At 42.4% G+C, this 14,324-nt stretch overlaps 2 protein-coding genes across 3 annotated transcripts; both read left to right on the top strand.

Annotated features, from left to right (window-relative positions):
- On the top strand, nt 326–4,873 carry LOC8056342. The gene is made up of 5 exons (XM_002462987.2): nt 326–700; nt 1,502–1,551; nt 2,463–2,540; nt 2,718–3,576; nt 3,949–4,873. Exons 1-5 carry the CDS (start codon nt 338–340, stop codon nt 4,579–4,581), a joined length of 1,983 nt encoding a protein of 660 aa, XP_002463032.2. The 5' UTR covers nt 326–337; the 3' UTR covers nt 4,582–4,873.
- LOC8056341 lies at nt 5,234–11,989 on the top strand. Of its 2 annotated transcripts, none has more exons than XM_002462986.2 (16): nt 5,234–5,567; nt 6,355–6,459; nt 6,588–6,707; nt 6,805–6,840; nt 6,959–7,090; nt 7,256–7,339; nt 7,409–7,527; nt 7,619–7,720; nt 8,091–8,207; nt 8,287–8,340; nt 8,520–8,586; nt 9,713–9,766; nt 10,167–10,256; nt 11,103–11,168; nt 11,268–11,300; nt 11,598–11,989. In XM_002462986.2, the coding sequence occupies exons 3-16, from the start codon at nt 6,618–6,620 to the stop codon at nt 11,727–11,729; spliced, it is 1,176 nt and encodes a 391-aa protein (XP_002463031.2). In that variant the 5' UTR covers nt 5,234–5,567; nt 6,355–6,459; nt 6,588–6,617; the 3' UTR covers nt 11,730–11,989. The 2 variants fall into 2 exon arrangements, with proteins under 2 accessions (XP_002463031.2, XP_021308325.1); XM_021452650.1 differs by having other exon boundaries at nt 5,266–5,567; nt 6,953–7,090.

The raw sequence follows: 14,324 nt of genomic DNA, 5'->3' as shown, positions 1-14,324 counted from the left end.
AGGTCTTGTTTGGATGTTGTCGAATTCACTTCAATCCATATGTATTGAAGTGGATTGGGGTAAAATTTAGTTTAAATTCCACTTAAATCCACCCCAACACATGTGGATTGATGTCAATCCAACTAACTACATGACCTCGGCGCTTTTTTCCGACACGGACCCAATTCAGTCCCCGTCGGGTCATCCGATTCCGAATTCCAATGCACTGCTCCATGGTCGCAACGGAAAAAAAAAAAAGGTAGAGCGGCGCCCACCACCCAACGTCCCCACGTCACACGCACGCATCTCCCGCCCGAGTCCGAGGCATCCGCACGAAACCACGAACAGGAACCCAAAAATGAAAAATCCCATCACCACGCTACGCTATGCGAGCCCGAAAAAACAGCAGGCGGGGGCCGGGCAAACCAGACCACCGCCCCGAAACCGCGACGACCCGACACCTTGTCCACCTCTCCTCCTGACCTCCCTTTCCGACTCCTACTGGCTATCCACCGCCCGTCTCCCCCGCGATCAAGCCGAAGCCGACCAGAGCCGGCAACCGATGGTGGTGGTGGCGGTGGGAGGGGGCGGCGGCGGGGGCGGCTGGGGGACGTGGGAGGAGCTGGTGCTGGGCGGCGCAGTGCTCCGGCATGGGGGCGCCGCGTGGGCCACCGTTGCAGACGAGCTCCGGACCCGCTCCCCGTGCACCTTCTCGCCCGAGGTACACACTCCGCACCCTGTCGAACCCTAGGTCGTGTTTACAGCTCGAGACCGACTCGGATTCGGATTAGGGCATGGCCCTAGGGCCCCACCGGCGCGGAATAACTGTCTCGAGCTAATATCGAGGCTAGGGTTCCGTGGCCCTACCTCTGGGAATGCTTGAATTTGCAATGTCCATAGAGCTGTGGGATTCTATAAATGCTGGATATATGTGATTGTAGATGGTTGGTTCCTAAGTAGGCTGTGATTGGATTTGATTTACTATGCAATAATTTTGAGTTGAACAAAGGGAAGCCCAGTAACAACCATGTAGGCAATAATGAAGTGCGATACAGTAATTAGCAACACCATGACAATGCACATTGCATGGTTTGTGCACAAATTTCTGCTTACATGTTCTTGTAGCCATTGAAATGATGTGCATTATTTGAGCATTTTCAAGTTCACACACGGGGAGCACATTATTAGGTGACAGCTATTTTCTTTGAAACAAGATAGTTTCCCAGGCAGCCTTCCCCAACTTGCTTGGGACTAAAAGGCTCTGTTGTTGCTGCCGTATAATTTCCTAGGCATTTTTGGGGTGCTACTACTATGTTGCCTTTTTTCCAACAGTGAAATGTAGTAGAACCTTGAGCCTAGCAATGTGCGTTTTTTGTGCAGTTTGTTTTTTTGCGTCACATTGTTTCTGATTGCATTGCAATTCAACTGTTTTATTATCATCTGGAAGTTATGGCAGACTGATCAAGTGGTTGCTATTAGAGTTGCATACCAGTTCTTTGCTTACAGTTGTTAATATCTGCAGGAATGTGAAGCAAAATTTGCAGAGATACAGTTGCGGTACTCTGCATGCAAGTAAGCATATACTTGACTGTGTGATGTTCATACTTTGTACCTTCTTGTCCATTACATGACCTTTTAAATTGGATGAGTGCCATAGAACAACTACTGCATATCATTATATATCTAGAGAAGTTGAAATAATATGAATTTTGAGCCTTTTTTATGAGCTGATTAAGAACTTTGTGAATCTTTAAACATAACAGTCGGGTAGAGTCTTTGCTATTGTGCTAAAAGATAACATGTAAGCAGCATGCTACATTTTGATCATATTAAACAATACTTCCTCCATCTCAAATTATAGTTTACTTTAGCTTTGTGCCTTTGTCCTAAGTCAAACTTGTCTAACTTTGACCAAGTTTATAGAAAAATACATCAACATCTAGAATCAAATTATTTTCATTGAATTCTTCATGAAATTTGTATTAACAATGCATTTGATTGAACTTGTAGATGCTAATGTATTTTTTCTAAAAACTTGGTCAAAATTAGAGAAGTTTGACGCAGGGCAAAACTAAAGTGAACTATAATTTGGAACGTGGGAGTAGTTGCTAATCAGCATTTCTGCTTCTGTACTCAACAATCAGAAATGCCTGCACTTCTTTCTATTCGCAAGTTGGTGATTCAAGTTTTAAATTGCATCTTACTACTTCACAAGTATACATAACCAACCTCAGTTTGAAGAATGGATAATACACAAGGAAGAGAATAAAGAGGGAAAGTACTAAAACATAGACCACTTAGTGATCAACAACCTCAGCTTTAAGATTGGATTCTCAATCCCATAAGCAATAAGTTATGTATAGTTGTATGCAACAATGCAGGCATTGCACTGCCTATCAGATGGCTGCAGTTGAATAAATAACTCTGATGTGAAGCATTTTATATTTTTCTGAGTTCTGATCATCCTATTTGCTTCAATGCAGTGCTTGGTTTGAGGAGCTTCGTAAGCAGAGAGTTGCTGAACTCAAAAGGGATTTGGAGAAGTCAGAAAATTCTATTGGGTTAGTGTCAATTTGTTCACAGAGCATTTTTGAAGTTCACTTGAGCTATTTATATTTTGTTCTTATTGTTGATTATCCAAGATACAATCTTTGTTGATTGTTTTTCATCCAAGCAAGTCATTGTTTGATACTTTGCCAACTCTTTGGTAATGTGTGATGTTCCTTTTACTCTTCCAGATCTCTCCAATCTGTTATTCAAAGCCTCAGCAATAGCAAACATGTTGATGGGAGTTCTGAATGCCGCACCAGTCATACCGAATCATGTCCGCGCTCCGAAAATACAGCAGATACTAATTCCTCAGGTAAAGAAACGTCCAGGGATAGATCGTCAGCTGCTAGTTTCACAGAGGAAGCAAGCAACAGTCAGAAATGTCAGAAAGTGCAGCAGTGTGATACTGATTCAATTCAAGCTATCAATCCATCACCAGATGAGTCATATCCCCAGGCCCAAGTTGAAAAGGTCGGTCCCAAAGATGGCTTGCTTTGGGGTTCTAGAAAACAAAGAGGAAGGAGAGCTAGAAGGACACTTTTGAAAGGTGGTGATAGTAGTGGGGATGGTGAGCCAACATCTACAGCATGCATACAGAGGGAGGGTTCGTCTGAAGGCTGCATGAAGAACTTGAAAACTCCAAATGTGGAATCAGTTGTTATGAAGAAGGGTGTGAAAACTCCAAAGGTAGAATCTGGTGTGATGAATAAGGATTTGAATACTCCAAATGTAGGATCTGGTGTAAAGAAGGGCTTGAAAACTCCCAAAGTAGAATCTGATATGATGAAGAAGGCTGTGAGAACTCCTAAAGCAGAATCTGATGTTATGAAGAAGGGGTTGAAAATTTCCAAAGTAGAACCTGATGTTATAAAGGATTTGAAAACTCCCAAAGCAGGATCTGATGTTATGAAGAAGGGCTTGAGATCTCCAAATGCAGAATGTGTCCAGCCTGTGATTGAGAGAGTTAAACTGAAGCTGGCAGAAATTTTGAATACTATATCGACTCAAGATGACTGCAAAATGTTGCAACGCCAACTTGATACCCAGGTATGATGGGTTAGTGCCTCAGTGATGGTCTAAATTATCTGTATATATATACTCCACTGATTAATATAGGATAATAGGACTTATGTTGACTATAATGACTCCTTGGGTCATTTGAGAGATGAGATACTTCATGTGGGTGCTAATAATTTTAAAACTCCTATTAAAACGGTTCCGCTGTTTTTTTTTCATGCTAGTTACTCAACTCAGATTTTTGTGGGTTTTTAATTATGGTTATTTTCTTACTAGCTGGCTATAGTTGATTATGTTACTTCTCAAATTGATTGTTCCATCAAATCATTCTCAAGGTCTGTGAAATAGCATCACTTATGGACTGAATTTCATCTGACTCCTTACCTTTTCGTCTATATACAGAGGAAAAGAGCTAGATATAAGAAGATGATTCGCCGGCATATGGACTTCCGAATACTTCACTCTAAGGTCAAGAGTGGCGCAATCTCTTGCACCAAGGAGCTTCTGAGAGATATGCTCATTTTCATCAATAATGTAATAGCCTTCTACCCGAAGGCTACATTGGAGCACATGGCTGCGGTTGAGCTTCGTGACTTTGTATGCAAAACAGTGAAGCAGAGTGCAAGCTTGTTCTTGAAAAGCCATGGAGAGACCAGAACAGCTGGTGCCTCTGTGGTAAAGAAGAATGCTCGAGCCCTGCAGCCTGGACGCCCTGGCCCTGGTGATGCAAGGGCAATCAAGGTTTCTTCAAGGGACGCTACTGCCAAGGAAGGAGATGGCAAGAGACCTTGCAGTGATGAGCTGGCTAATCAAAAGACTATACAGAGAAATGAGCAAGCCAAGAAGAGAGGTGTGGGTCGGCCTCCAAAGAGTGGGCAGAGGATTGCTGAGGCACAGGAAGATAGCCCCATCAAAGGCCGGAAAAGGGGCGCTGGGGCACTGGTACTGGTAGATAGCCCCAGCAAAGGCAGGAAGAGGAGTGCGGCAGCACAGGAGGATAGCCCCAGCAAAGGGGGCAAGAAGAGCCGGCGGTGAAGCTACCATCAGCTCAATGCCGCTGAAACTGTGTACAGCTTAACCATATATCATAGGCTGGCCCCTTCCAGTGTTGTTTACCTGACAAAAAAGTTTTTGTCCCAGTATTCAAACTGATGTAACAGGAATGGGTTAGCTGTTTTTGATGTTGTTTTGTAAGGAGTAAGGACAGTCAGAAGGGAACCCTCATTTTCCTGTAGAGATTATCCGAGTTAGGCTATACATGTCTGACTGTGTAATGCTTAATAGTTTAAGCTGTTATACCTTGTGAACTGATGCTTGAACACCGACAGTTGCCTGCACCAGTTCGGCTCTAGGCAGCGAGAAAGAGAAGCGGCAGTGCTGGGCTGATGGTGGGCTGGTTGCCTGCCGTGCGTCACTCTTTTGGCATGCATCCGCTCGTGGGCCGTGCGTCACCGCCGTGCGCACGGCACACGCACTAGCGGCCCCGGCGAGGGTGACAGAACAGAAGGAACCAACAAACCGAGCGGAAAACCCGGTCGCGGGCGTGGCCGAAACGGCAGCTGCGCCGCCTGCGCGCTCGTCTTCCGAGCGGAGGACGCCGTGTGGGGCGCGCGCTGCGAGCACTGACGGGGCAGCGCGGGTGGGACTAGGCGAGGCGCCACCCGTCGCGTTTCCTCTGACCCGACCGTCGCTGTCGCGCTGTTCCTCTCGGGCTCTGTCTGGGCTCTCTCGCTCCCTCCCGCGGTCGCCTCTCCACCCGTGCCCGCGCGTCCCCGTCTCAACTTCCACCCAAACCTTTCCCAATCCCTCCGGGCTCCGGCACTGCGAGACGCTTCGTTGGCCATTGCCGCGACACAATCAGCACCAACGTTGCCGTCGCTGCCAAGTCGCCCACCCGTGTGACGACTCACGAGTGGCTGGAGGCGCCTCCACGGCTCCACCACCGCCCATTCCGCGCTCAGCTCCGAGGCCTCCCGCCCGCCGCGGCATCATCTCCGGCTCCGGCTCCTCCCGCCGCCGCGGTAATTCGTTTTGTTCTCCTCACTCAATCCGATAGTACAAATATCCTCGTGCTACACCTGGTCTGTCATGGATTGGTTCCGATCGTGCCTTGGGACTTGGGTGCTCCTACCTGTAATTGGGATTTGGGAAACGATCTCTTGGGACGCCCTCGTTGTCGCGAGGTGGCTCCCGAGCTGGAAGCCTGGAACTGGAGTCTGGACTCTGGACTCTGGAGGGATGGGTTAATAAAGTGTAGCGTAATTCGGTCGCGGCCAGTGCGTTAGTTTTCCTGCCCCACTCGTCATTGATGCGTGCGTCACACCCCCTTTCCTGTCAATTTGCTTCGAGGGGGCACTGCTGCACTCCGAACAACAAAAGCGAGATCACGCATGATGCTTGCACCGCCGGTCAGCTCCCTCTCCTTTTCCGTTTTAACAGCAAAATATGGAGAAAGATATACCAAAGTTTTTTTTTTACCTGATGTGTGCCTGGAACTTGTTGACTTAAGGTTGTTTGAGTGGGTGGTGGTCGATGTGTTCAGTGTTCTGTGTGAGATGTTTGCTCAGTGCCGTCTGTGAAAGGGATGTGGGGAATTGTAAACCCTTAACAATATTTTGGTCCTTTTGCAATGCAGTCGGACCCGGACAATATTTTTAGTCTTTCCTTTTTATATGTTGTATTAGAATTTTCTCCTTTGTTCTGTGTGGCGTGCCTAAACTAAGCAACACGCCAATCTTTCCATTATAAAATTAATGATACTGTTTGTTAATTGTTATGCTGCTTTTTGGCCTGCTATCCTGCAAGCAGGGCGTCATGAAATGATCCTCACTTGCTTGAGTTGCTTCTTGACATCATAAGAAGGATCTATCTGTTTCCAGTTGTACACGGAAAACTAGTGTCTTGAAAGATAAGGTGAGTTTGCTTGTGTTCTTTTTGATGATTCCTTACTTATTAGTGGCATCTACATTTTCTGAACCCTTAAAAGGTTGGTTGAGTGTGAAGTCAGGATACTATGTTGCTACCTACTTTTGATTGTACAGAATGGTAAGGGGGGCGATAGGTGTCCTAAGATGAAACTGCGGTTGCATCTGTTCGTCCTGTGCGTGATAATCATATTCCTGGTGTACAACATGGCTAACTTTCAACATAAGCAGACATCGGTAACAATCAATACCCCCTGATTTATTGTATAACAGAGTTCTCTGAACATAAAATATACATAAAAGATTTATCTGATGTGATTATGCAACTTTACAGTTGGAAGCAAAATCTCATCCATTTGATACAGTGACGGTATGTGAACACATTACCTTCCATCAAAAGTCACAAGATTTGTTTCCCCCCCTATTAACCAGAGGCAGATTTTCCTCTGTTGCTAAGATATGATTTGCGCCTCCAATGTAAGCATCAGGTGTCTGTCAGAGATGCTGTTAAGGTGCCTCAAAAAGCGGAGGCTAGGATTGGTTATTTACCCCATGGTATAGTGGAGTCTAACTCTGACATGGAGTTGAAGCCATTGTGGCTGACAAGTGCGCAGTCAAAGGTTAGTTAAGTACAATATATGCCTGACGAACTTTGATTCCAGTACAATATTTCTGTTGGTTTCACTTTTCAAACTCAACAAGCATTAGCTGTTCCCACCTCATAACTACAGAATCTTATTTATTTAGTTATTTATTAATGCTCTGTGGGTGTTTCATCCTAGCAGAAGTCTAAACAAAGTGATAAGTTTTTGATTGCTATTGCTGCCGGTATAAATCAGAAAAAAAGTGTGGACGCTATTATGAAGAAGGTACTTCATTTACACCTCTGTAAGCGGTAATTTGCACATAAAATTGTCATGTGACTCTTGATTATTCAGTTTCTTCCAGAAAATTTTACAGCTATATTGTTCCATTATGATGGGAATGTCAATGGGTGGAATGATCTACCATGGAGCAAAAGTGTGATACATATAGCTGCTTCTAACCAGACTAAATGGTATGGTATCTCTTCCTTTGCACTGAAATTCGGCATGCCTTGGCTCTCATTTTAGCTTCAAGATAAGATGACAAGGGATCTGTTTTTATAGGTGGTTTGCAAAGAGGTTCCTCCATCCTTCTGTTGTGTCCATGTACCAGTACATCTTTCTTTGGGATGAAGATCTGGAAGTTGATAACTTTAACCCGAGAAGGTATTGTGTAATTGTGTTACATGATACCAACCTTATGTTGTCAAACTTATCATTGCCTAGCAACAACAAGAACAAGAGTAAAGACGTACACATCAGAGTTCTGTTTATTGGACTTTTAAATCATGGTTCAGGCAACTACGTATAAAATGACAGTTTTCTGGATGTTTCTGCTGCCAGTGCCAGCCGGTGGCAAACAATTTCTTGAAAGTATCCAGCTTAAGTTTGTGTTCCATATAGGAGAAATCTGTGAAGAAATGGCATATTATGCTAACCCCCTCCACACACAAATGCGCGCGCACACACACCAAATGTGTTTCTTTGATCTTTCCATTCTCTGCACCAATTTAGCTAATGCGTTGATTCCTTTCAGATACTTAAATATAGTTAGATCAGAAGGGCTGGAGATATCACAACCAGGTCTTGACTCTAAGCTTTCTGAAATTCATCACCGGATAACTGTTCGTAAAAAAACAGGAACCTTTCATAGGTAAGTTCATGTAGTGCAACTTTTATTTTGGAAATTTGTGGTTACATAACTAAAACAAACATGATGTGTATTTTGACAGAAGAGTTAGCCGGGCTAACAAACAGTGTTCAAGAGAAGGACCGCCTTGTTCTGGGTATATTTTCTTTCTTGAACCCTTCCTTATGCTCCAACAGAATTGCTGATTAGCTCGTGGCATTTTTACTGCATGATAGTTTTTCACCAGAATTATCTTACTATTTACCAACCATGGTATATGCTTGTGACAAATATGATTGAGAGACGTGCATGACATGATAATTGTTTGATCTATAGATGGGTCGAGGGCATGGCACCTGTTTTCTCAAAGTCTGCTTGGCAATGTGTGTGGCATCTTATCCAGGTAGACTTTATCTTCATATGATTTCTTAACAATGTTGCCTATTTGAACTTCAATTGTACCAGACAATATGACTGTTTTTCTTTCAGTGGTCCACAAGTTCTGAGCATGAATTGTACAATATGGTTTATCATTAGATGTCCATGTGTATCCTTATTCCCATTTTGGTATTTGGAATCAGGGAATACTGGGAACATGCGTAACCATGACTAACCATGTTGAGAAAAGCAGGGGTGGAAACCCAAACAAGCAAAGCTAATACAATTTTTAACCTGATCTTAGTGTTGAGTCTTCACATTTGGTTTCTTTCTGAAATGGGTGATGTCTTTATATTTTGCTTCTTTCTGAAATAATATGGAGTGCAGAAGCAATAGATATATAGTACAGGCTAGGAGCTAACTACTTGTCTCATTGGCTACAATAATATTTTTCAATTTATAATTTTCAGAAATCACAAGGTCAGTTTTGCCGCTACATTGGTCAACATTTTGTGTCATTACTTGTGGATAATTCTTGAATTAGATTCATGTTATTTCTGTGTATTATGGTCCTCTCGTTGAGTTGGTTAGGTGGCTTGAGTAACACTCCTCAGGTCCTTGGTTCGACTCCCGATGAGAGTGAGTTTTCAGGCTAGGGTTAAAAAAATTTCATCGTCTGTCCCATGCCAAAGCACAGGTCTAAAGGCCCAGCCCCAGTCGTGGTCGTTCTCACATGGGCTGTGGTGCTGCTGTGTATGGTTGGGGAAGGGTTCGGGCCTTTGGGGGTTTTCTCGACCTTTTTAATGCAAAATGCTCGAGGGCTGTCTTACCCCCGGAGGTTGATTTTATGGTCCTAGTTTTAAAGGTGTTTATGAACTCACTACAGTGCCTTCACTTACCTTCTTCATGGTTCCACACATTGTCACTGCTACATTTGTCAGGGACACAGGCAGATGAGTCCACATTAGTTCATAGGTCTTTAAGCTGAGCACTTGATTGTTGTGAGAGTATGAGACACTGCCATTTTATCAACCTGTTTTTTGAAAAAATGGGTACTTTATGTGATAATCTCTTTTGTCTTTTATGGTTTTACCTGATTGATTTTTGTGGAGTATTCCAGATATTAATATATCTACATTGTATTTATCCAGAATGATCTTATCCATGGATGGGGCATCGATTACAAGTTTGGATATTGTGCTCAGGTTTGATAAAATGTTGTTCAAGTAACTGTGGCATGCCTTATAATTTAAGTTAATCTAAAGCACAAAGTATTGATTAAGTTGTTCGTTTGACCTTTCTCCATGCAAAAATTAGTGTTTATTTTAAATTATATATTATGATCAGTATTCCCAAGAAAAATCATATAGCACTATTTTCCATTTGTTCAATTAATATAATTTTTGTATGGTAATCTATTGAAAGTGATCGTTTTTTGCCCAAACTGATATATAAAGGAATAGAAACATTTGTACCTCCCGCGCATCTATCATCTTTTAACATAGTCATTCTGAGTTTGTGACATCATTGTCCAAGCAAACTTTATCTTCTTCTTTTTTAGTAAAGACTTGAAATAGAAGTTTTTTTTTCTTAAACTGCTTTCAGGGTGACAGGACAAAGAACATTGGCGTAGTTGATAGTGAATTTATAGTTCACCGAGGAGTGCAGACATTAGGAGGTTCTACAATAACAAAGGTTTGTCTTAACTCCTGTTTTGTTGCTTCAAGTTAGAACCTTGGTGTTTCCTGCAACTCTTGCATACAAAACATGGTTATGTGTAAGAACAATAGATCATGGCAATATTTTTCAGTACACTCCATGAATTTGAGCTGTGCTTCCTAATGCAATAACACGCAAGCTTGTGTGTTCTCAGTGAAAAAAGTGGTTCGTCTGCACTTGTGTGCATAATTCATACAATCCTGAATTAAGTTTTTTTTGTGAGAACAAAAGCCCTTTGCTCCCCCTTATCTTTCTAGGTTCTTGCCATCAAACTTCTGTATTTCTGTTATGGAGTATTGGAAATGGGGTTGACCTCAGTTAAGAAAAGCCCTATGTCATAATTAAGAAAAACCCTCCACCCATGGGGGGTAAGTCGGTAAGACAGCCCCTGGCATTCTGCTTAAGACTGAAAGGTAACCTTCTCACAGGTTGAGAACCCCCCCCCCTCCCCACCCCAGCCTTCCCCACTCACATACAGCTGCACCGTCGTCCATGTGAGAACCTGAGCTTGTCTTAGACCTATGTTTTGGCGTGTGATAAACGATGGGATTTTTTAACCTGATCCTGATGTTCGCTCCCCGAGAATTACTAGAGCCATCTAACCAGTTCGGCTAGAGTCATATCATAATTGATATTTTATGAGGTAAAGTTATTATGGGAACTAGGAACTTTGTATCTTTCGCTTGCAATGGAAACGTCTTTTGATAATACTATATGCCTTGTATCTGTATATTCACATCTTCTTGTATATTATAATGTTCTTTGTTGATGTGCAAATTAATGTTAAATGTTTCCTCTGTTTTTTGTTTTGAATTCTGGAAGGATGGTACTCGTGGCAAAAATGCCCAGCCACTTCGTCAGAAAGCAGATCAAGTCCAAAAATCGAGAGTATGTTCTTTGTGCCTGACACCTTATTGAAAAAAGTTTGATGCATACGTATGTTGCTGTATTTTATTCTGCAACCTTGACACCTTTTGTGACTTACAGGGGAAGGCACCAGGCCTTGATATGCGAACAAAGGTGAGCTAACAAAGCATTTGGTATACATCGTTTCAAGTGTCTTAACTCGAAAAATGTTGGTCGACGCTGAAAATTCAGATTTCAAAAACCTGTCACTTCACTTGTAAGGGTCCTTTAAAACGCAGAATTTCACATGAAAAACACATGAAATAGAAAAAAAAAACTATTCCAGATTAAGTTGACAATAACAGCACAATAATCAGCTCTAGCTATCCATATTATGCAACACATCAGAATTTGCATGCCATTAATCGATCAGTCCTCACAGCTTGCCACAATATTGTTTCGACCTTGCAGATCCGGAGAAAATCACGGTCAGAGCTTCGTGATTTCCAGAAGCGCTGGGACCGGGCTGCAAGGGAAGACAGAACATGGGTTGATCCGTTTGCCCGCTCCAGGAGGAAGCATAGGAATAGAAACCCACAATAGATCAGCATAATCTTCACCATTACACTTGCACAGAATTCCCTTTGCATCTTCGATTTAGAGTGTATAATTGAATAATCAATGCCATATAAAATCTCAAGGACGAAACGAAACAGATGACCACACACGTGAAATTTTGCGGCGCAATGAGTTCCCAGTGGGAGTTGTTGGTTCAGGCCCCTTGTATTGTATCTGAAACTGAATATGGCATACTTTACTTCAAAAAAAAAATGAATATGGCATACGATCATACTGGCGAACTAGTTTGTGTTCCTAATTTCTCAACTGGGGCTCTCTGCTTTCGAAGAGCGTGGGCAGTAAGTGTCACCCACCCATTATAGCAACGAAAATTAGTGGCTCGATGCCTCGATTGCTGATTGCTTTGTCATGGGTGCAAACAAACAGGCCCCGAGTCCAGTAGTGTTTTGCCGTTGGCTACTTGGCTGACTCTGCATTTTGCTACCCTGTGATGGATCTGTAGTTCTATACTGTGCTGCCTTCGAAAACAAAACCCAGCACAGCGAAATGTTGTCTGCTCGTGCCTGGGTTGTTGACTGGTACGCACGAGCGAGGAAAACAGAAGTGACGGCCATGTCGCTTGTCGCATGTCCTCGCAGTTGGTCGCCGCGTCGTGTTCTTCATGGACAGGGACAGGGACAGCTCATCCAAATCGCTGTTGCAGCAGCGAATAGGCATGGAGACCATGGCCCCACCAAGCTCCATCAAACCTGTTCTCGCTCTCGCCCGGCCCGCCCGGGCGCCCCGGCCGTTTGTTTTCCTCGTGTAACCTTGTTTAGTTTAAAAAAATTTACAAAATAGGAATAGTAGCATTTTCGTTTGTATTTGATAAATATTGTTCAATCATGAACTAACTAGGATCAAAAGATTTGTCTCGTCAATTTCGACCAAACTGTGCAATTAGTTTTTATTTTCGTCTATATTTAATACTCCATGCGTCTAAAGATTTGATGTGACGGGGAATCTGAAAAATTTTGCAAAATTTCCTGGGAACTAAACAAGGCCATAAACGAAAACAGAGCTCCACTCTGATCCGGCCCTTTCTCTCCCACGGAATCAGGTATCCACCCATGTCAAGCTTCGTCAGTTGACTTCTCCAGCTGCGATTTGTTTACCCAATGCCTCGTCATCGCCTATGTGTAAAGTCTTTTGACGCTTAAAATGCTACTAGCACTCATGGTCAGAAGAGAACAAAACACAGCTATCACGAAAATAGGGGGAAAGGGATTAGGGAAACTCACTGCTCTCGACCAGAAAGCTCGGTACAACAAGTTATCCACCAAGGGATCCACCACTTCCTGAACAGCAGGCTTTCAGCGGGGGCAGCAGCAGAATTGATCAATTTAGGCCAACTTATAGAAGAAGTAACTTTCCCCCATGTCACTGTCGGAGACTTGCCGTCTATGGGCCTGTAGATTCGAATCTGATGATTCGAATCTGATGATTCAATGATAGTGGAGCTCCCTTTTCGCACACTAGATGCTGATCTTCTTTTATATGTAAAACTACCTTGTAAAACTACTTTCGTACACCAGTTTTCCGGAATCAATGGAATTATTCAGGTGGGGCTCTCACCTCTCCGGTGACGTCTTCAAAAACATCGTCAACTTGTAAATTTGTCTAGTACCATTTTATGAAAGTGTGTAATTTTGTTGTAAGACACTATACCGATTATTTATTTATTTCAATAGATAGAAAATGGAGGAAATATCTTTTCTACCATTGTCTTTGAACTCTGGCCGTTGAGTGGACAAACTACCCTTTTTGTAGTGCTATGTTTCATTATGTTGTTGAGATATGGATGATGGAATGAAACAAAATCCACATTCACAGATTCATATATCTATAAAATTAAATAATGTATGGTATAATGAAACGAAATACTCCCAACAAAGTTTCACTTACTTTCCAAAGCATGAGAATGAAACAAAACACCCCGGCGAAGTTTCATTCAGTTTTCCAATGCACCGGTAGCAATGTACATTAGGTTTCATCCAGATGAAATTTGAAACACGTCTCTCTTCACATAATTTCAGTGACGCATCATTAAGACTAGCCTAAGAGTCTAAGACACATTCTCACACGATATGATCTCTCAAATGACACCTTTGACCGTTCATTTACTTTTTACTCCGTCAAAACAACTTGTAATTTGGAATAGAGGGGTAGTATATTTTAAAAGATTATAAACTTATGTTATTGGATAGTACATCTAATTATAGGTATAACCATATTAATTTGTATTAAATCAGCTAAACATTACTGAATAATTATTGGTAAGAAACTATAAAGTTTGAATCTTCGTATATGTATGCGCCTTAAGGTCTTGTTTCAATGTAGTCGGATTCAAATGAATCCACATATGTTGGTATGAGTTGGAGTAAAATTTAACTAAATTCTATCTCAATCTGCCTCAACACGTGTAGGTTGAAGTGAATCTAATAACATCTAAACAAGACCTAAACCGGATAAAAGGGAGTAACCTCTAATAAAAACATGTACACACAAGAAATTAGGCATTTTGGCTATCAAAACCATAGATCAATGAACATGCATCTTTCAAGATGCGAGCAGTGGGAT

Source organism: Sorghum bicolor, chromosome 2, assembly GCF_000003195.3.
Source record: "Sorghum bicolor cultivar BTx623 chromosome 2, Sorghum_bicolor_NCBIv3, whole genome shotgun sequence".
In the NCBI taxonomy this organism is placed as follows: domain Eukaryota; kingdom Viridiplantae; phylum Streptophyta; class Magnoliopsida; order Poales; family Poaceae; genus Sorghum; species Sorghum bicolor.
The sequence above is the reverse complement of the archived record's forward strand: the minus strand, read 5'-3'. Positions and strand labels throughout refer to the sequence as shown.

Coding starts and splice junctions, on each gene's coding strand:
- LOC8056341 (XM_021452650.1), top strand. CDS start 6,618: ATGAAACTGCGGTTGCATCTGTTCGTCCTGTGCGTGATAATCATATTC. Junction 8,208..8,286: donor AAAACAGGAACCTTTCATAG/GTAAGTTCATGT, acceptor GTATTTTGACAG/AAGAGTTAGCCGGGCTAACA. Junction 8,587..9,712: donor GTGTGTGGCATCTTATCCAG/GTAGACTTTATC, acceptor GTATTTATCCAG/AATGATCTTATCCATGGATG.
- LOC8056342 (XM_002462987.2), top strand. CDS start 338: ATGAAAAATCCCATCACCACGCTACGCTATGCGAGCCCGAAAAAACAG. Junction 701..1,501: donor CGTGCACCTTCTCGCCCGAG/GTACACACTCCG, acceptor TAATATCTGCAG/GAATGTGAAGCAAAATTTGC. Junction 1,552..2,462: donor TTGCGGTACTCTGCATGCAA/GTAAGCATATAC, acceptor GCTTCAATGCAG/TGCTTGGTTTGAGGAGCTTC.